At 37.6% G+C, this 21,939-nt stretch overlaps 3 protein-coding genes across 4 annotated transcripts in view; 2 read left to right on the forward strand and 1 right to left on the reverse strand.

The window, feature by feature from the left end:
* LOC134814787 (probable phospholipid-transporting ATPase IM) overlaps positions 1 to 18,334 on the reverse strand; it is a 64,415-nt gene extending 46,081 nt beyond the window's left edge. The window contains exons 1-4 of one of the 2 annotated variants that reach the window (XM_063823057.1): positions 18,212 to 18,334; positions 15,556 to 15,698; positions 1,033 to 1,163; positions 255 to 368 (exon numbers count right to left, since the gene is read on the reverse strand). In XM_063823057.1, coding sequence (XP_063679127.1) covers positions 255 to 368; positions 1,033 to 1,163; positions 15,556 to 15,619 — 309 coding nt within the window. In that variant the 5' untranslated portion in view covers positions 15,620 to 15,698; positions 18,212 to 18,334. Of the gene's footprint in view, positions 1 to 254; positions 369 to 1,032; positions 1,164 to 9,079; positions 9,151 to 15,555; positions 15,699 to 18,211 lie in introns of those variants that run through there. The other variant, XM_063823058.1, reaches the window with a different exon arrangement.
* Positions 1 to 21,939, forward strand: part of LOC134814791 (protein arginine N-methyltransferase 1-like) — an 87,586-nt gene that overhangs the window by 48,749 nt on the left and 16,898 nt on the right. The window lies entirely within an intron of this gene.
* LOC134815670 (C-reactive protein 1.4-like) lies at positions 5,584 to 7,114 on the forward strand. The gene is made up of 2 exons (XM_063824230.1): positions 5,584 to 6,500; positions 6,692 to 7,114. The coding sequence occupies exons 1-2, from the start codon at positions 5,588 to 5,590 to the stop codon at positions 6,781 to 6,783; spliced, it is 1,005 nt and encodes a 334-aa protein (XP_063680300.1). The 5' UTR covers positions 5,584 to 5,587; the 3' UTR covers positions 6,784 to 7,114.

Raw genomic sequence — 21,939 nt, forward strand, 5'->3', positions numbered from 1 at the left:
TAGCAAGAGTGGATTCAATAGTGAATTAATTAATGTACTTCAAATTGTTGGTGCATTTTCCCTCGGCCACACAGCACACTATAAACTTGTACCATAGTGATAAATATAGCTTACTAAATAAAGTAAAACGCAATTAATGTAATTAAGTAATTAAATAATGGACGTAACTAACTAAATAAAAGTAATAAATAAAATTATTGTAACTTAGTAATAAGGTAATTAATGTAACAAACTAAATAAAAGTAATTATTTACCTGTAAAATAAGGATAAGGAGAAAGTAAGCGTTAGCTAATCTGCTGAATTGTTCACACAGATTCACTATCAGAAAGGAGTACGCTTTGTATTTTGTTGTGCTGATGAAGTTGTCCTGGTAACGGTGTTTGTTAGTTAAATATGCGCCAATTTGTTGCTTGTAAACTGTAAATCAGTTAAAATAGTCATTTTATCAAATATATTGGGTACTAGATAGATCCACTAAGTCTTCTAAAGTTTTTAGTATAATGACTCAAAAAACTATTTGAGAAGTAAGAGACCAGGCCACATTACTCTCTTACTTCTGAAGGAAGGGGAGTTATGTGAGAGACCAGCCCCCCCCCCCGGCCCCCCCCACCATTCTACTCCTCTAATTTCAGAAGTAAAAGAGACCAGCCCCCGCCCACCATTCTATTCCTCTAATTTCAGAAGTAAAAGAGACCAGCCCCCCCCCCCCCCCCCCCCCTGCGTCCGCGCCCACCATGCTACTCCTCTAATTTCAGAAGTAAGACCAGCCCCCCCCCCCCTTCCGTGCCCACCATGCTATTCCTCTAATTTCAGAAGAAAGAAACCAGCCCCCCCCCCTGCGCCCGCGCCCACCATCCTATTCCTCTAATTTCAGAAGTAAGAGACCAGCCCCCCCCCCTGCGCCCGCGCCCACCATGCTATTCCTCTAATTTCAGAATTAAGAGACCAGCCCCCCCCCCCCCCCCCCTTCCGTGCCCGTGCCTGCGCCCACAGTCACACAGTGCTACTCCTCTAATTTAAGATTTACATACCGGGAAGTTTTGTTCCTGGTTGTAAGCAGGGTCGTTACTTCTTAACACTCTCAAACCCTGGTCTATCTCGCCTTTTTTTATCCCTAACTTTATCTTTATCTGATCCCACCATCTCTCCAAGGTGGTCATCGCTGAAATAACGGCTGTCAATAATTGGAGTTGCTATCATAACTATATAGACATGTATCTGACATTAACCCCAACATTGTAGTTACAACATTTAGTGTACATGTAAATGAATCCTGCACAGTAATCTAAGTGCATACTGAACTGCATGGCAGGGTAGGTATACAAGCTTCCATTTTTTGAATTTATTAATCTAAGGGAAATAAGGGTTTACATTTAGTATTACAATTAACGTTTAATATTTGAATGTAAACATCTTTACTTCTTTACATCTTCACTGTGACATTTGACGTAAAAATGTGCGAGTATGTATCTTTACTGCGTGAGTAGTAGTACGTTCTATGTAATCAACGGTCAACATTCCACGCCCTACATTTCCCGAGCATATGTTTTGCAACTTGCACGTGTTTTGCACGTGTTTTGCAACTTGCACGTGTTTTGCAACTTGCACGTGTTTTGCACGTGTTTTGCAACTTGTACGTGTTTTGCGACTTGTACGTGTTTTGCAACTTGCACGTGTTTTGCAACTTGCATACCTCTTGGAATGCTGCAGGTCTTGGCACCGCTTGTGAGTTATTGTTTCTCTTTCAAACTTATCACATATATCTAGCGGGACACATACCAGTGTACTGGCTTGAAACCTATTCTTACTATTCTTACATCAGTTCTATTTTTAGGGCATGTGCCCTAAATTACTCTAAATTACGTGTAGTAACTGTAATTTTTATTGAGATGCTATTCTAGTCCGCTTTCTGAGAAAGGACATAATACAATTTAAATTCTTCTTGTGTATAAACGTACAATTTAGCATGTGAATAAAGTAAAATAAAGGCTACAACAGGCCTTTATTTCTATGTCAACATGATTATAATGACTGAACATTATGCATATTATGCAACATATGCTAATAAAATATGATATGCCAACGTTAAACAAACACTGACCGTTATTCGGCCCACTTTTGAAACATTTTAAGAGAATAAGGACTCAGTAAACTGCTGTGCTAAGGTGCAACTGCATCTGTATTATATATTAAAACAAAGAGAAACACTCATTGGCGGGCAAACGATAAAGGAGCAACATATCATATCTCTAGAATTCATTATTCTTATTTGGCACTGAGGATTGGTATTGTTTTCTACATACATATCATATTATTTGAAATAATGCTCCTGCTTGATTGCAGTTGAGCACTCTTTGGAAAACCGAGCAACAGCTAATCATTAATATTTTATATTATGTATATTTTAATTTATAAAAGGGTCATGGTAAGAGATAAGCTAGAAACAAATCCGGCTTTAAACTGAAACAAATTTGCATTTATTGGAGAAAGTCATTACCGGGGATCAACAATTGAAATGTTGTATAATGGTACGATATAATAAACTGAAATGTTGCAGTGAAATCTACATAATAATGGAAGCCAACCTGAGCTCCTGAGTGATCGAGATCACCACGAAATTTATATTTTTATATTATATATGATTGGCTCGCAGATTGAAGATTTTAAAGAAAAATAATTTTGTGCAATACGTAGTAATAAAATTATCCTATAATCTGAAATTGGCCGTGAAAACGTGAAAACTGTTTTATTTAACTCACACAACATTTAAATTAGATAGTGTAAAATATTGTGTTACAATTTAACAGTGTACTAGACAGCAGGCAGTCTACTGGCTGCCGCAAATTAATAATACAGAATAGCATAATTTAATATACAGACAACCCAAAAGTGCGCATTCCAATTGTCACACAATTAATGTTGGTATTTATAAACATAAAGTTTGCTACCTTTACACCTAGTTTGAATTACTAAGTTTAATACTAGAGGCCTCTATAATGTTATTTAAAATAAGTTAGATTACTGAATCATAGCACGATCATAGCAACGAATAGGGGACGTAAACATTAAACAACACACATTCAACACATAAAAAGCAAGTTATAAATCATTGACACTAAAATTATTTGTATCTTTATCTTCCCTAAAATAAGCTTTGCTGGTGCGATATTCCCTGTTAATGTGGAAAGTGCTATATCGAATCTTTTCCCGCGTTGTTTATGTTACCTACGTTTTTGGATCGAAGTTTCTTCCCATTCTTCCAATTCTGCCTCAAAACCCTCCAGGTTTTCAGCCATGTTTTCTTCTTCTTCGCCGTAACAATACAAACAATCTCGACTTGTATTGCTATAGTAACCCAGGGTTACTATAGCAACCCAGTAGTTACTGTAACAATACAAATAATCTCTCCTTTCAGGGAGATTTCATCGCGTGGGTGCTTCAATTATTAACGAGAATTCAACATTTCTAACATAAGAATCCCAAAATTGTACCCAGGCATTCAATTTGTAAAACTCTTTGAAAGTAACCATGTCCAGTTAAACGGGTCCTATATAATATATTATAGTTATATATATATTTAGTTGCACTAAATGACTAAATTGTTAAACGATTACGATTAAAATATTTTGAAATTGCAGACAGCTCTTTACAAACTCTGCGCGCAGTCAATCTCTCATTACAACATTCAGATCTCGGAACTAACCCTTATCTTATTGTGCAACACTTCGTTATTAATTCCCTTTATCTATCTTAGTATATTTAATGTCTGTAACTGTGGTTATCTCTACAAATTGAACTATATAATACCCAGACTGGATCCTAGTACAGGGCAATAACAGAGGGTCTATACGAAGGAACTACTTACTGCCTAGATACTATAGAGTATAGAGGTTGTGTTAGTACAGGGCAATAACCGAGGGTCTATACGAAGGAACTACTTACTGCCTAGATACTATAGAGTATAGAGGTTGTGTTAGTACAGGGCGATTACAGAGGGTCTATACGAAGGAACTACTTACTGCCTAGATACTATAGAGTATAGAGGTTGTGTTAGTACAGGGCGATTACAGAGGGTCTATACGAAGGAACTACTTACTGCCTAGATACTATAGAGTATAGAGGTTGTGTTAGTACAGGGCAATAACAGAGGGTCTATACGAAGGAACTACTTACTGCCTAGATACTATAGAGTATAGAGGTTGTGTTAGTACAGGGCAATTACAGAGGGTCTATACGAAGGAACTACTTACTGCCTAGTATATAGATACTGCCTAGTATATAGATACTATAGAGGTTGTGTTATACAGTTGTTATTATCAAGCACAGCTTCTCTTCTGATACGGTCCCAAACAATACTGGATGTGTACTGGTGGCCGTGGTGGGAGGGATGAAGTTGGGAGCCAGTATCCAGTTATGATATGTAAGATGCCAACTTGGCATCGTGCCAAGGTATAATATATCCTATCACCTTTAAGATGTGTTCAAATAGGGATTGGACTATCACGTGACTAAGTTTAATTAATAGTGAGAGTGATGCTTATAGCTTAGGTAACCATCTTATTGGCGAGTATAACTTAACAAAGTTAGATTTTAGTGTATCTTTTGAAGTTTTCATTTATTGAATTCTAGCTCGGGTAAAATCTCTGTAAGTTTAATTTAATCCGCCGCTGAGTATACTTTTTGGAGCAAAGTTGCGATCGGGACGGACTCACAAAGTTTTCACAAAATAACAGCCATGTCATCAATATTCTGATAAGAACAGACTATTACTGCATGATTTTCAAATTAGAGGTGCGTACTGTGTCATTTGTTCATATCAACTGTGCTAGTTTACTGTACTACTATGAACTTACACAATAATGCAGGGTTGCAGCAGTAGTTGGGCTATAACACTGCCAACTAAATCAACAATTATAACGATTACTTTCAGTTCTCAGATTCTCGCATAATAGTGGTCAATGTGGGGCGAAAATTCATGGAAGCGAGGCAGGTATATTTAGTCAGATAAATACACCGTATATTTAGCGTTTAACGTTCGTAATAACGATACATGGAACTTCTCATGACGTTTCATGATATCTATATGATATTCATTCATGATCAACCTGGTATTTTGGTACTTATCACTGCAGTAACACGTGACATTACACGTGACATTACTCCGTATAACCATGAGACATGGAGGAGATAAGATTATCTAACAAACCAGGTTGCTGAAGGTTCAGGGTTCGAATCCCAGTGTCACCTAGTCTAGGGAGTAGCTAAGGATCCATTGGATCTATGCGATCTCTTCGGTCGACTCAGCCGAATGTTAGGAAACTTAATTGAGGGTTAAATGAAAAGGGGTACCTGCTAAACATTCAATAAACTTCCTATGATACCTCTTCAGTGCATACTGTAAACATAGTACTATTAACTATTTTAACTATTATAGCCGTATTAGGAGATAAAAGTGCCTGGTATGATGAAACATTGCTATGAGTAGAGGACAGAGCCTAAAAGCAGGAATGTTGTTGAAAGGTTCATCTTCAGAGAACATAAACCCGAGTATTTGTAGGAGAGCTCACAATCGAACAGTTGTTTACCATGTTGCTCACCTTATCTCTCCTCCTCCTACTCGGAACCACCACCACCACCGCGGACTCTACCTCGGACCATGCTGGACTGGTAGAAAGACGCTACAGAGGACTTAAGTTTGGAGCAACTGCTCGAGACCACGTTCTGTTAAAGCCAAGAATGGAACCCCTTGATGAGTCCTTCTCGGTATGTGGATGGGTGAAGAAGATACGGCCTGGAGAATGGAAAACCTGGTTTGCTTACGGAACCTCAAGTAATAACCAGGAGATCAGGTCAGAAGATAACGGATATTTCCAGACGTTGGGCTATGGTGTAGACATAAGAAGTAAGGTAACTGATCAACTAGGGATATGGAGACACGTTTGCCACACGTGGAGTCTCACTACTAGAGCAGCTAGTGTGTACTTTGATGGCATCCTTCTCGGATCAGGCACAACCCCCTCTGGTAAGAAGCTTGGGTTGGACGGGTATATTGTTCTGGGGAACGAGTTCGACTCTTATGGAGGTGGGTTTGCTGATGACAATGCTTTTGGTGGAGAGCTCTTTAAGGTAAATGTATTTGACAAAGAACTCGAAGCAGCTGAAGTTAAGGAGATGACAGACGCCGGAAAATGTTCTGATGTAGAGGAAAAGTACGGACGAAGTAGGTACCTGAAATGGGAGGATTTGCTACTCGAGGAGAAATCAGGTAACGTTACTGAGATCGACGTAGGTTGCACCCCGGAACTAACAGAGGAAAGTGAGGAAGAACCAACGGAGGAAGATGGAGAAGAAGAAACAAAGAGCACAGAGGAATGCGAATGTGAGCAGGGGGACGGAACAGTGTTCAGCCGCTGGGATCTGCTGCGAGGGGACAAGTTCTTTAACAAAACAGTCTCCGTTGAGCTGGTTGAGGAATTGAAACAAACCTGGGACATTCTGAGTAAGTTTTAATTATCACATGTTCTTATTATAAACTGTTATTTAGTACTGTGAATGGTATTGGTATTGAATCGCTAGAAATATACCCATTCTACCGACAGGTGTGTTCTCTACTTTTTATTCACTTTACTTTCTATACAATATCAGACTGTCCAGTGTCCATCTATCTTAATATCATAATTATATTATCAGGCGATTTTGAGGGCGCAACAGTAACGGAGCGGTTCATCAGACACTTCAAGCTATTCCACAACGGGAAGACATGTGACGACTTCTCCAGCTAACAGCTCCATATTTCACTGTTGAACTACTTGAACAATAACAGGGGGATTTTTACAGACTTATTTTTACTTACTTATTTTTAATTACTTATTTTTACTTGAATTAATCTGATAAAATCGTTGATATTTAGCCTTATAGTAATACCATTACAATCTTATTCAACTTTTTTCGCTTATTTTTAGCTTAGTAGGTATAATGTACTAGTAGCATTTTTTCTGATCCGGTGAGATTTTTGATCATTTTTGTGAAAGTCTTTATTCGCCAAGTTACGAAAAATATTCGATTTATTGTGTTTATTCGGTTATGTTACAAATACCACTCCTGTTTTTCTGGTAATCCTAAATTTTCATTTTTCTCAAAGTTTTATCGAGTTTCAATTGTTTTATCTATCTGGCAGGAAAATGCACTTCGATGTTTCAAGAAGGTATACAATTTTAAACCAACAAGGTATACCCTGTTTCATCATGTGCTGTGATACTTCAGAAACTGTTTCATTCGGCACGCCCTTTTTTCTTTTAAATTGAGGGTAATGCTCTCTAGAACTTATGAAGCTGCTGCCCATGTGTGCACTAGTTTCCGGTTAAAGGCTGTCAAACGAGATCTAATTATTAGTTATAACGCTGCAGAAGTACACGGATAAAAAGCCTCAAGCCTCATGGGTCTATCCAGCGTAGTTTGCAGCAGTAATATACCTGGAGAGTGGAGGGGGATTGTTTAAAACATAGATACGAAAAGTTTGTTTAGCAGGAGCTTTCAAAATACATCATGTGTAGATCATCTTCAGCAGTAATATTCCTGTAACCGCGGTGTCCTCTTTACACTGTCAACTTGACAGGGTTACTAAGTAACCAGGGGTTACTAAGTAACCCAGTTACTAGTACACAAGGAGGGGAACTGTCCCTTATTGATCAGCATGAAATTATAAAAAAGTCACTTTTTGTGCATTCATTAAAGCATATAATTATAAATATTATATTATATGCACTAAACTAGACTAGCATAACAAAGCAGTGATAACGAATATATTCCTTAAATACTGCGTACAATTTAACTAAAATATGAGGTACTGCAACTTGTAAGTGCGCTCGGAGGATACCAAATGAGCAAAAATCTAATTATTTGTTTTTATACGCAGATTAACTTCAAGATATTTATGTCTTGCGGCATGTAATGTGCGGCATGTATTGAGCAGCATGTAATGAGCGGCATGTATTGAGCGGCATGTATTGAGCGGCATGTCATGAGCGGCATGTATTGTGCGGCATGTATTGAGCAGCATGTAATGAGCGGCATGTATTGAGCGGCATGTATTGAGCGGCATGTCATGAGCGGCATGCAATGTGCGGCATGTAATGTGCGGCATGTAATGTGCGGCATGTAATGCGCGGCATGTGCTGCGCGGCATGTAATGAGCGGCATGTAATGAGCGGCATGTATTGAGCGGCATGAAGATTTCTCCTTTAAATCAAAACAGCTTGTATTCCTATATATAGATATTCTACGTACATCGCCGGCTGCCATAATTAGAAATTTAGAAGTTTTACAGTTTATGACCGAATTTGAACAATAATAAAAGACAAACGATTTACAGCACACTCCATACCACAAAACGCAGACCATGAAATTAATTACATGCCAAATCAAAACGTCCGAATAATGATCTGATATGAAGAAAGGAACGAGACAAGACATTTTAATGACCGCACCCAAACCCGGAACAGATAACACATTACTCATAAAACATGACTCATAACATTAAAACATTTAATCACATATTATATATCACATATATATGTATATTACACACACTTAATTATATCCACATTATAATAGACATTTAATTATGCATCACGAATCGGAATAATTACTTATCAGAATAATTGTTGATAAGCATTATTGCCGATCAACATTATTACTAATCACTGATTAGTAATCAGTATAATTTTACAACAAAGATAACCGCCAATCAGTATTTAACGACTAATACTTTATATAATCACATAACACAGATACCACGTGACATCACAGTTACCACGTGACATCACAGATACCACGTGACATCACAGATACCACGTGACATCACAGATACCACGTGACATCACAGATACCACGTGACATCACAGATACCACGTGACATCACAGATACCACGTGACATCACAGATACCACGTGACATCACAGATACCACGTGACATCACAGATACCACGTGACATCACAGTTACCACGTGACATCACAGATACCACGTGACATCACAGATACCACGTGACATCACAGTTACCACGTGACAGTAGACTCACCGTTGACAGTCTCATACTCGTTGTCCTGGTGCTGGTTGGCCCCATTAGCACTGGACATGCTTTTACATAACAGGGCTGGGAAGATTGGTACGTACAGAGATGATAATATAATATGTGGGAACAAAATGAAACAACCGGTTGAGTCATGATACAAACATCTAGCTCTCGGCTTGCCGATTGAGCACTGTAAGCAGACGACGCCACCCACAATTAATATGTGGGAATATATGAGAATATATGAGAATATGCGAAAGTACGAGAGAGTTATGATTTTATCAGCACTTTATAGCGAAGAAATCAAGTTGTTTCATACAGTGATAACTTCGTAATTGAAAACAATTTAAAGATTTGAATACGGTAAAACATAACGTACTTTCTGGAGATACCCGCGAAGTTGACATCAAAGAACGGAGGTTACTAGTTAGTAACCTAGTAACCTAGTAACTAGTTAGTAACCTAGTAACCAGCTAATGGTTTAGTAACAAAATTAACGGAAATTTGAATATGACTTGAAAGTTGAACCTCGGAAAAAGAGTTCTAAGCTCACAGGAATGCTAACGGTTCTGTCGAAATGATTAGCACACCTCCAGAGTACCTATCACCCTTTTTAACATTATATCCTGGTTTCTGAGATTTATTACACTATAACAGGTGACCAAGCTCGGCTTGATGTATCTGCTAGAGGAGTTTGGACTCCATTTGATAAGACCTTTCTTGACATTTAAGGGTTTCACACCCCAATTGCTTATCAAACAGGACAAAAACTCTTCAAGAAGTATACGAAGAGAACGAGAAGGAGAAGAAGGACGAGTACTTGGAGAGAGTGTTGAATGTGGAGAAGGCTACCTTCACCCCGGCTGTATTCCTCACATCTGGAGGAATGTCTAAAGAGTGTAAGCAGTTCGTCAACAGAGTAGCAGACCTCATTGCAAGAAAAAGGAAGGAAAGGTACTGCGATGTAGTAAGACACGCGAGAACTAGGATAAGATTTGCAATGTTGAGAACAACTCTTATTGCTCTACGAGGGTACCGAGGAAAGAAGGTGGACACCAAACGTGAGATTCAGCTATCAGAAGTTTCATACAACCTCATCCCTGCCCCTATAATGGAGTAGATCATGTGTTTTGTTAAAATGTTTTTGAAAAAATTATTGGTAGCAATGAATTGTGCTCTGCCAATTGCAACACTTAAAATTTGATTGTGCTCTGCCAATTGCATCACTTCATTTAATTGAATGTATATATATACTGTTTGACCCTTTTATATTGTATTTTCGACTGCATAATAATAATATGTCAGTCGAAAAATGAAAACTCAGTTTCGAAAAGTCGACTATATTTGGACGGGACCGGTAGCATATTATCTATAATCATCATGCACAGACAAGTTTTATAATATTTAATGTACATATTTAATAATCTAATATGGACATGGTGAATCGTCGTGTGGGTCCAATATGATCTTTCTTTACAAATTAAAGCCATTTCAAGGATATAATACCTATAATATAATAATGTAATACCTATGACGTGTTGAGTCGACTTTCCAACCAAAATCAAAGTTATCTAACAAACAATAAATTTATTCTGGGAAATCAATTAATAACCTTCTCACTAGGCACACCACCCCTTTCTTGGCAATCAAATTAAAACAAAACAAAGCACAAAGTCTCCTTCAATCCAACAATTGACTGGAACTAACGATTTCGCACTTCTTCAATAGCCTGCTCCAGGTTTGATAACTCAGTAAGCTGTATATATATCAAGTAACTGTGAACTGAGACTTCAGTTTAGCTGATTAAATAGCTTGTTAAAGACAGCTCCTTATATGGCAACAAGAGCTTGAATCTTGATGGATCTCTTCTTTTGTATGTAGACTTGCATCTAATGTATCTAAGATTTGACGTATTGAAATACCAATTTTATCTATATTACCATTATCCACAGTTATTCACTATTGATTTGTTTGCTCTTAAATAGTTTTTCATAAACTTTTGGATTTAGATTAATTTGATGTATTGGGTCCAAGTACTATGTGTTTATCGTGTTTAGGTGCTCAACTTATTTCACAGAGTGGGGCAACATTTTGAACGATTCTATTTTATATTCATTTATTGCTGTAGTCTGTAAAGTTTGAAAAGTTTTTTTTTAAATCTGATAAAATCGCGTTACGTCTCACAAAATGTTGCCAAAAATAAACGCCATAAAGACTGAGAGAGGGTTTACTAATAGTAAGTTTTCATGACGAAATTACTTAATATGATAATATACAGGGTGTTTCAAGACTCGTGTCCAAATTTTAAATTAAAATTTTTCTACTTTATGAAGGAGCAAATTAAATGAAATCGGTTTGGGAATGCTTGTTAGGTCTAACATTTTAGTTATTTCTTGCAAAATTGTGTCAAAAGCCATTTTTTCATAATTTTGCAATCTTTTGAAATTTTTTGGGGTTATCTTATAGATCGTGTTTATTCAGTTCAAGTCCCAAAAAAAGTAGAACAGCCGAAAAACAGCATCAGAAGGGAGGCTAAAAAGTTAAAACTTGACATGGTAAAACGTGCAATAGAAATATGATTGCCGGAAGGGGGCTTGGTTCGGAAAGTTGATGAAATATTTGGGTTAATTTTGATATATATTTTGAAATGTAATAATTTATCTATAATTTAAAACAAAAATCGAACTGTTTGACCTATTTGTTGGATTTTAAGGGCCTTTCGAAATTTGGACACGAGTCTTGAAACACCCTGTATCTAAACATTAAGTTAAACAATAGTTTATTCTTTTACTGACCGCATAGAAAATGATGAATTTTTATTAGGGTTATTACATCTTTAGGCCCAAAACTGTGGAATGCCCTTATATCACACAAAATGTTTCCAAAAATAAACACCGACTTAAAGAGGTTAACTCACTCTATATTAAGCTAACAGTAGGGAACGCTTTCACGTGTACAAAATGCAACCTTTGAAGAATACAGATTCTACTATTTATTCGTGGTCCCTTGTTCACCGCTGCCTTTTTAGAGCTTTGTCAACGAGCATAGTGTAGAGAGAGAAGTGTTGTTCTTGTTTGTTAAAGTTGGCACCATTCTTTGTACCCCCCCCCCCCCCCCCTCTTTGTATGTCTGTATACTGTATAGTTATAGCCTATTGTGAAATGTTGCAACAACTGTTTGCTGCCAACAGAAGCAACAAGAAATACTGCTATAAGAAATACTGCAACAAAATGAAACTACAGTTTATTGATCGCAGTTTACCCTAATTCTACGGATATCAAAATAAAAGCTCGACCACTATGAATTCTGATCAAGCAATTGCAGAGCAGTAGCGATCAATTTAACAGTGCTGTCTATTCTAACATTCTGCAAGCTGATAATGGAAAACAAGCATGTACTGCACTGATAATGGGAAACAAGCATGTACTGTACAGTGTACATAATGTACTGTACAGTGTATATAATACATTGAGTATAACGCACAGAACAGCTGATCACGCACTATAGAGTTAACATGAAATGATAAGGCAGGCGGTTTGTATACATAACCAGTTAGCAGGTTTGAGTGAACGGCACAAGGTAAACATTACAGAAAAGATAACAAAAGGACGGCTCGTTGTTGTACTCATGTGAAAAGTGGATGTATGTGACAGAATAGCAAGTGTGCCAATACATGCCTGTAATTACATGATATTATGATATATAATGATATTACTATATTATATTATTAGGTATATTATGATATTATGATATATTATCTAAACATAAAGTTGAAGGCTGGCTTACTGGCTGCATGGGATATAACACACATAACCCCGCATGCGCAGGGATTATATTTCAATTTTTCCCGCCACGCGCGGGAAAAATTTATAATAATTTCGAGTGCGAAGCACGAGGGATTATTATTTTAATATAACTTAAGCGTGCCGGTGTTATGTGTTATAAACCCCTCCGGGTTAGTGCTAGGACCAACAAATTTCATAATTCTAGCTATATGAGATCAGTATGGAAAATATGAAATGGAATTGGGGAGTATATTATACTACCAAATAAATACAACTAAGGTACTATGACATTTGAAATTGGCGTTATATCTAAACATTATTCCTCAGTCAGAACGTTGAATGAATATCGATAAGGGGCGTCGAGTTAAGCCTGGCAAGCGATAAAAGGTGGAGCTAATAATGATATCGTGTTATGAAGTTCATCAAAGTAGACGACTATAATACATGGCTTATATTAAACAGGGCAATTGCTACGACAAAATTAACCGGACAAATGTAACCGTCGAGACAAGTTCTGGAACTGGTCCAAGTAATGTAAGAGTTTAAGTAATGTACGCAGTGTGCTGGAGTTTTGCCAGCGCCTGCAGTAAGACCGATACGTAGATCAAGTGTATTTATAGTTCTTACGTAGTTAGTCACGTGATACACGTCATCAAAACACGTGACAGTGCGCGGTTGAAATTCTCATGGAATATCAAAACAAAACAAATCTTGTAGAGCCAAATTAGCGGGGCGGGATTATAGAAGCTGTGCCGGGGTTATTTATTCAGCGGGAAAAAACTAACAGCGGGAGCCGGGATTATCAGAATCTATCTAGCGGGAGCCGGGATTATCAGAATCTTATTCTAACCCGGAGGGGTTTATAATATGACTAGTGTAACCCGGCCTACGGCCGGGATTTCACTGCCGCAGTTAAAAAGGGTAGGAGTAATTACCCGCTGAGTCAAAACCCGCATTAGGTGACCCAATAGTTTCTTAAACAATAATCTCATAATCAGTTATTTCTTGTGGATAATTAAGTCATTATTAGCCATGAGGCACCACACTCCATGATCATAAGGTCTGAACACCGAGTATTACACCTCATCACTCCCGTCTTGAACCGCTTTCTATTTTTATTTAAATCGTTATAGAAATTAACCCTTGTTAACTCCGCACCACACCCGCATATTATATTTGAAAACACGCATAACATTGTCGTATGAACTCTCTCTCTCTCTCTCTCTCTGCAGTCCAAACAGACCCCAAACACTAACAGTCCCCCCTCCCCTAATAAGCTTAAGGTATAACATTACAGCGAATCTTCCGGGATAATCCAATTATGACGCTACTTAAATGCAGCTATAACATATTACACAGTAATTAGAGAGAGAGAGCAAGCCCCGTAACTCTTGCCGTTCTGCTCACGCAATTTTATGTAACATTTGTGGTACAAAACCATCAATTAAACCACTTACCATCGGCCGATTTAAAAAAAAAATTCCTATGGGCTTCATCAGAGTTTTGTCGACACTATACCGAAAAAATCAGTCCCGTAACTCTTACCGTTTTTTTTGTATAACCGACCGGAAATTACACACGGACAGACAGACAGACAGACACACACACACACACACATTCTGGTGTTATTAAGGTGATGAATATTCATTATATCTTTGTTGTTGTTGATGTTGTTATTGTTAAGGAAGTAAATTTGCCACATTCTGATCGAGATCAGAATATACAGGGTGGCCCAGAGTAAATGACCGCCCGGACGATTAGGTGCTAGAATATGGGGTACACGGGTCCGGACTCTACGGGGTACACCCAATCACCGCATTAGTGTATCGTTAAGTAGCTTCAGTCTTAGACTCTTAAGTCTCAACAGTTGAACGAGTAACGTTTACAATAATGACGATTCCTTCCTCTACTAAATAGCCTTGTCACTTGTTCAACTGTTAACCAGCATTTAATAAATGTTCGTCATATCTAAACATACTGCAAGGGGAAAACATGAACTCGGCACGAATGGCGGAAGTTGCGACGAAAAAATTAGATAATTATATACGAAAACGATTTACAGGTCACTGCGACTCATGAACCGAATCCGACTTCAAAACGGTACGTATAAATTAATTGAAGAGTGACGTTTCTCTCAATTTAAATATACATTTGAATGAGAGAAGGAAGCATGGTAAACACTACGAAAGGGACAGTGAAAAGAAGCGTAACGTGAGAGGTATGGGGCTCTTAAATATAACGTAATCAGGTTTAAATACTTATCGGTATAAAGTTACAAGTTCCCAGCTTTTACACAGCACTGAGAGGTTGCGTACCAGCGAACCTTTCTGTGGTGGCGTAACTATAGGGACAGCGATAGTAACTATAGAGACGGCGATAGTAACTATAGAGACGGTGATAGTAACTATAGAGACGGCGATAGTAACTATAGAGACGGCGATAGTAACTATAGAGACGGCGATAGTAACTATAGAGACGGCGGCGAGACAACGACAAGGGATTGTTGTTGTGGTGTAATAAATTGCTGACAAAGTAACAGTTTTACAGCCTCATCGGATAGTTGAACTATTTTAAGGTGTGATGGCCTCACAAACTAACTTAGAAACAGTGTAAAACTTACAACTAGTATAATTAAATATAACACATTTACTAACGAATAACAAACTAACTTAGAAACATTGTTACAAATCAACTTACGTTTCTCCACTTCATGTTTGTTCGGTGATACGGCTACCGAGGGCGCATCATCCTCAACGTTCATCAGACGCTCTACTTCATTAAAGTTGTACGCTTCTCCCCGATATGTTACCCCGTTAGAACCCCTCTTCTCACTTGAATACCTAACAGGGGGTGTAATTAGTGTAATTAGTGTAATTAGTGTAATTAGTGTAATTGGTATAATTAGTGTAATTAGTGTAATTAGTGTAATTAGTGTAATTAGTGTAATTAGTGTAATTAGTGTAATTAGTGTAATTAGTGTAATTATTGTAATTAGTGTAATTATTGTAATTATTGTAATTAGTGTAATTAGTGTAATTAGTGTAATTAGTATGATTAGTGTAATTAGTGTAATTAGTGTAATTATTGTAATTATTTTAATTAATGTGATTAGTATAATTATTGTAATTAGTGTAATTAGTGTAATTAGTGTAATTAGTGTAATTAGTATGATTAGTGTAATTAGTGTAATTAGTGTAATTAGTGTAATTAGTGTAATTATTGTAATTAGTGTAATTAGTATAATATTAATACCTAAAGTAAAGCCTGCTAGATAGAGGTTAACATTGTTAACGTTGTGTATACTAGGTCTAGAGGAGGTTAACATTGTTAACTTAAATATCAGGTAGAGAAGTTACCACATTATTAACTTGTTGACTAGGATAGCCTTCAATCTAAATATACCGGTAAAGCGATCCTCCTCTATAAGGAAATCAGAACATCAATGTTCATTGCTCATTGGTCAGTGGACTAGACAAAGCCTAATGTAGTAACTTAGTAAACAGAGCTGCTCTTTTATTACAAGTTACAACACATCGTAAACAACTTGCATGATAACATTTAACGAGCCCATATTAACAGATTACAGGAAAACCTATCCACAAACGTTGCCTACGAAAAGAAAATCAGAACATCAATGTTCATTGCGCATCGATCAGTGGACTAGACAAAGCCTAATGTATTAAACAGAGCTGCTCTTTTATTACAAGTTACAACACATTGTAATCAACTTTCTTGATAACATTTAACATTTAACGAGCCCATATTAACAGGAAAACCAATCCACAAACTTTGCCTACGAAAAGGAAATCAGAACAGCAATGTTTAATGTTCATTACTTATTAGTGGACTAGAAAACGCGTAGTAAACAACAACACAAATATAAGTAAAATATCAACAACATAAACCATTTAATAACATAGCATATCCAACGATCCCGCAAAACCGGCTGTAATTACAGCTTGCTTCTTTAGAATAGCATAAATCGGCAGACAGATAAAGATCAAACAAATAAAACGTCAGAGAAGATATCGTTCACGTTTATAGTCAAGGAAACTACAAAACTAATGGGAGTGTGGAGGAATGGTCAGAGTGGTGACCTATTACGCAGGACCAGGTGCTGTTCTAGCGGCATGAGAGGGTGACCTGATCAGATCAAGTTACAGTTAACGTTAATAGGTGGAAAGTTTTCTGACCGTGCAGGATCAAACTTCTGGGTGGAATTGTATTAATGATATTGGAGAAAGCAGCTCGTTAGCTTATTGATAGGCAACTTCAGGGTAGGTGGCAGTGTTTGTGTGTAGTGGCACTGTTTGGAAACTCTAGTTATTTTAACAGCGCGGCCTCAATGAAGTTGTAGTAGTAAGTACATAATATGTGGCTAATCATTGCAGGACCAGGTCAATTTGCATAATTAACAAATTCAGATAAAGTATAGAATTAAAACAATAAGACAAGAAGAGGAGTTAAAAGTATTAAACTGAGCTACTAGACAGAGCCAGTCACGGTTGGGAACACGAATAGAGCATATTATTATAAATCTTAATATTATAACTATTAACAGGTTAGTTGTCTGCATGACTAGTTAAACAGTTATATTGAGGTGCTCATTAGTCTTCAAGAGTAAGATCCGTTCAGTAGAAAACTGAGATTATATTATATTCACTTATTAGCCTTCAGTTCCCTAATCTCTGTTTACATAGTTTTGGAGGAAAGAAACAGATAAGCAGATATATAAGCTACATCTCCATGTAGCACTGCTAAGCTTGTTTGTAAAGTGAGCCACAAGAGAATACCTTGTACGAAACAATAATGTAACGGTATATAACAAGCATATCAAAATGAAATTAGGTATTTGTAACCACCCATAACCGCTCACGACCGCTCATTTGATTAATAACCAACAAAAGGAAGGTTGCTAACAAAGCTTTGTTGTTGACTATTAAACAACAAATACCACTAAACGAAGCACGAAACATAGCTAAAGGCCTCTACGCTGTTATGAGCTATAGGGTAATGACTTTGCGTTTAGGCAGCTCGAACAGCAGCCACAATTTAAATGTAACAATTACAATATCGTATATAATATTTTGTGGTCTTTACATATATAATTCTGTTCCACGTAATTTCACAATTCTATGGATACAAACTCATGCATACAAGGCCACATGCTGTACCTGCTACCAACACAAGCGGTCAACTGAGCAGTGAACAGCTGTAAAATGTAAATGTGCCTGTACAGTTGGGGGACACAGTCTGTATTCCATTCATACAATTAGAACAAAGGTAACGATATACTCAGTCCCTGAAGTCATTAGAGGTGACAATAAGTTGACGCTAACAATGAGGTACTTACGTCAATATGCTATCTTGTCCTGATTAACACGTGGGCAGAGAAGTGGTCAGCAACAACAATTCAGCAACAAAAGAAGGAGTCTTTTAGAGGAACCGCACCCTGATAAATGTCTTTTCCTAAACTGGTGTAAAAATAAGTTTTAACAATTGATGAAAATATCTTTTAGGTAACATAATGATATTTCTTGATTCCTGGCTAAAGATAGTTTATTAATTTGATGATGACGAACTTAAATATCGTTTATTTTACGATTAACATTATTCAAAGTTTGATTAGGGTTGATTAAAATAAATTTCAATTGTCATACTTTTGTCTAAGTAAAGGTTCCATAGTTTAACTTGAGAAATTATCATCATAATCGATTGAAGAAAACAAGTCTTAGAAAGTTAAGCAAATCGACAATAATATAGAATTTTATAATTCACATTGATCATTATTGGTCATTTTCGAGAAATAGGTCGATAGAGAGAAGAAATTCAAAATAAAAGTCATAAGAAAACGTTCAATCTTTGAAAACAAAAAAGTAATCATCAGTAAAATAAAGATAACTTTTTTAGAGACAAAAATCAATCCAATTTAAAACATATTAAAAATTTAAAATTTACTCCCATGCTAACATGCAGTCTACTAAATCAGAAAAATCTCATATCAATATTCTAGATTATCTTCCTCAGACCATGTTAACTAATAAACCACTTACCAAGGAGTCATTACATGCTAATATAATATATTCCTTGCTAATAATTAGTTAATTAATAATTATCTCAATCACACACAATTCCACCTTACCCCTTACCAAGTCTACAAAATAGCTGGTTTTTAAATATCTGATCTTAGTGAGATGGGAAGGAGTAATGTAGTGGTGTACTGGTAGAGCTTACAAACATTATCATAACAAGAAGATTATAAAAATAAGTTATCATGAGATCAGGAACAGAATATTCATTCTGCAGCTGGTATACAGTCCTCTTTGTTACAGGAGGATCCTCAACTTGGTAAACAAGTACACTTCTAGTTTTCTAGAACAAAACTTATCTTGTCTTCTATCAAACAACTAGATCAATATCATTAACTATCACTTACTATACATAACTTGTATGTTGTAATATTCATCATAATTGTTTTCCTCCCAGCTGTCTTTTTCTTGCTGAGCATCTTTAACATGAAGCTGGCCACAGCACAATGGATTATCAACATGGTAACTAACAGATTCATCACATTAAATCATAAGGATAAGTCGACAAGGGTTCGGATCCGGAGAGGGTGCCCTCAAGGTGGCATCCTTTCCCCTTTCCTCTGGAACCTGGTAGTCGATGATCTCCTGGCCTACACCGCAAGAGACATACCAGGTTATCTGCAAGCTTTTGCAGACGATCTGCTCTCTCTAGCGGAGGGGAATGATTTAGACATCATCTGGAACAGAACACGCAAAACCATCAACACAATAGAAAAATGGTGCCAAACCAAAGATCTATCCATAAGCGCACTCAAAACACAAATAGTCATGTTTACCTGGAATAAGAAATGGACACTAAGACCTGTGGTGGTGGGTAACACCACCATAGGTCTATCCAAATCTGCCAAATTCCTAGGAGTGACCCTCGACAGCAAGCTCAATTTCAATGAACATATCACCAATACCACCAAAAAAGCTACGGCATCCCTTATGCAATGTAGAAGAGCTGTCGGCCCCACTTGGGGTATGAGCCCTAAAACATGCAAATGGATGTACACCGCTGTCATCAGACCTATTCTATCATACTGCTGTAGTATATGGATTAGAGCAACCCAAACAGACACCAACGCGAGGAAGTTCAAACGAGTTCAGGCATTGGCATTGAGAATGATGTCTGGTGCCATGCCTAGTACTCCCTTCATCGCACTGAACCACCTCACTAACACTCCAGATATCATACTTTTCCTGAGAGGTGAAGCAGCAAAGGGCACAGCCAGGCTTCAAGCTTATGGAAGCCTAACCCTCGAAACTATCGCCCCCAGAAAAGGTACCATCACAACTCACACCACTATCAACAAACAATTCATGGTAGATCTCAACATACCACCCAAAGCAGAGAGAGACCTATCTATACCAACCATGATGCTTGAACGACGCTTCACGGTCACCACTCCTGGAGCTGACAACATTGGTTATAGAGGCTCACTCCAAAACACCATCGACAACATCCCCAGTGAAACCATCACCTGCTACACAGACGGGTCACGCACAGACTCAGGTAGCGGGGCTGGTTATATTATCACCACAGACAACAACAACACTACACTAGATGAAAGATCATTCAAGCTTCCCGATTATTGCACCGTTTATCAAACAGAACTCACTGCCATCATCGAAGCTTGTAAATATCTATCAACTTATACAAACACACACATCATCATATGGTCAGACAGTCTCTCCTCTATTCAAGCCATATCCTCACCTTCAACGAGGAGTAGGACTACTAGAGACTGTTACGACACCCTCAATACACTCGGATCCACTAACACCTTAGAGATCAGATGGATAGCTGCACACATTGGATTGTGGGGTAATGAAAAAGCAGACGAGCTGGCCAAAAATGGTACAACCAGTGAATCCACTTTGAATTGCCCAATTCCACAATCTTACATCAAACGCCTGATCAACGACAAAGTCACAAAACTTAATCAAGAATCATGGATTACTGATGGTCCCAGACACACTAAACTGACACTTGGACATAAAAACATCAACATCATCAAAAATCTCAACACTACACTCAGTAACAACAGACAAAATTATAGAACTGCAGTGCACCTCATCACGGGACATTGTGGCCTCAACAAACACCTACACACCATTCGCAAATCAGACACAAGTGCTTGTCCTAAATGCGGCGACGAAGAGGAGACTGTCTCACACTTTCTCGGACAGTGCCCGGCTATTGCCCAAATAAGAGGTCAATATTTCCGGGACTACTACCTCTCTGTCAATGACATATTCGACAACCAACACATCTCCACCATTGTCAACTTTACAAACCACACTAAACGCTTAGTGGTGCCAGAGGAGTTGGACCAGACAGGTGTAACATAGCGACTACTTTAACGCCGTCTTATTTCGCCTCTCTCTTCCACACTCAACCACCACTTAAGCGTTTGTCTATGACACACCCCACAACACTTACCATCATCCTTGATTACACATCTTGATTCCACTGGCATCCTCCCACAGGACTGCCATACCCCAGAGGTAGGCAAAGCATTCATATGCTATCCTCTCGTGGGCCAACCAGGCCCAGCCTCTCTAAAAAAAAAAAAAAAAAAAAAAAATCTTTAACATGAAGCCAACCAAACCAAGTTAGTGGTAATACTTGGTTATCTTCATAGTCACTCATAAAAACATGCATTTTCTCTGCTCTAATCTCATCATGAAAGTGCACTGTTTCACCCAGGTAATCTTCTTTATCAGTACACAGTATCAATGTCCACAATGTAGCTTCACTGGGGACTGTTTTTAGAATAAACCCACAATCACCAGGTAAACTACACATTGTTACTGACGGGTGTTTGAAGTGAAAGATCAGCTTGTAGTCTTTTGAGAGTATTGAACTTAGTGGGTTATAAATATCACACGGGTCAATACAGGGAATAATGGTGACGTGTGAGGTATCTTGTTTATTAGCTGTGCAGAATTGTTCCAAGTTATAGTCCACATAATGGTCTTTGTTATTCATTACACCTAAATGATA

This window comes from Bolinopsis microptera, chromosome 5 (genome assembly GCF_026151205.1).
Source record: "Bolinopsis microptera isolate Bmic1 chromosome 5, MBARI_Bmic_1.0, whole genome shotgun sequence".
NCBI classification, from domain to species: Eukaryota; Metazoa; Ctenophora; class Tentaculata; order Lobata; family Bolinopsidae; genus Bolinopsis; species Bolinopsis microptera.

Excerpts from the sequence above, each read along its gene's own strand:
- LOC134815670 (XM_063824230.1), top strand. The coding sequence starts at position 5,588 with ATGTTGCTCACCTTATCTCTCCTCCTCCTACTCGGAACCACCACCACC. Across the intron at positions 6,501-6,691 it reads ACAAACCTGGGACATTCTGA|GCGATTTTGAGGGCGCAACA; the intron begins GTAAGTTTTAAT and ends TTATATTATCAG.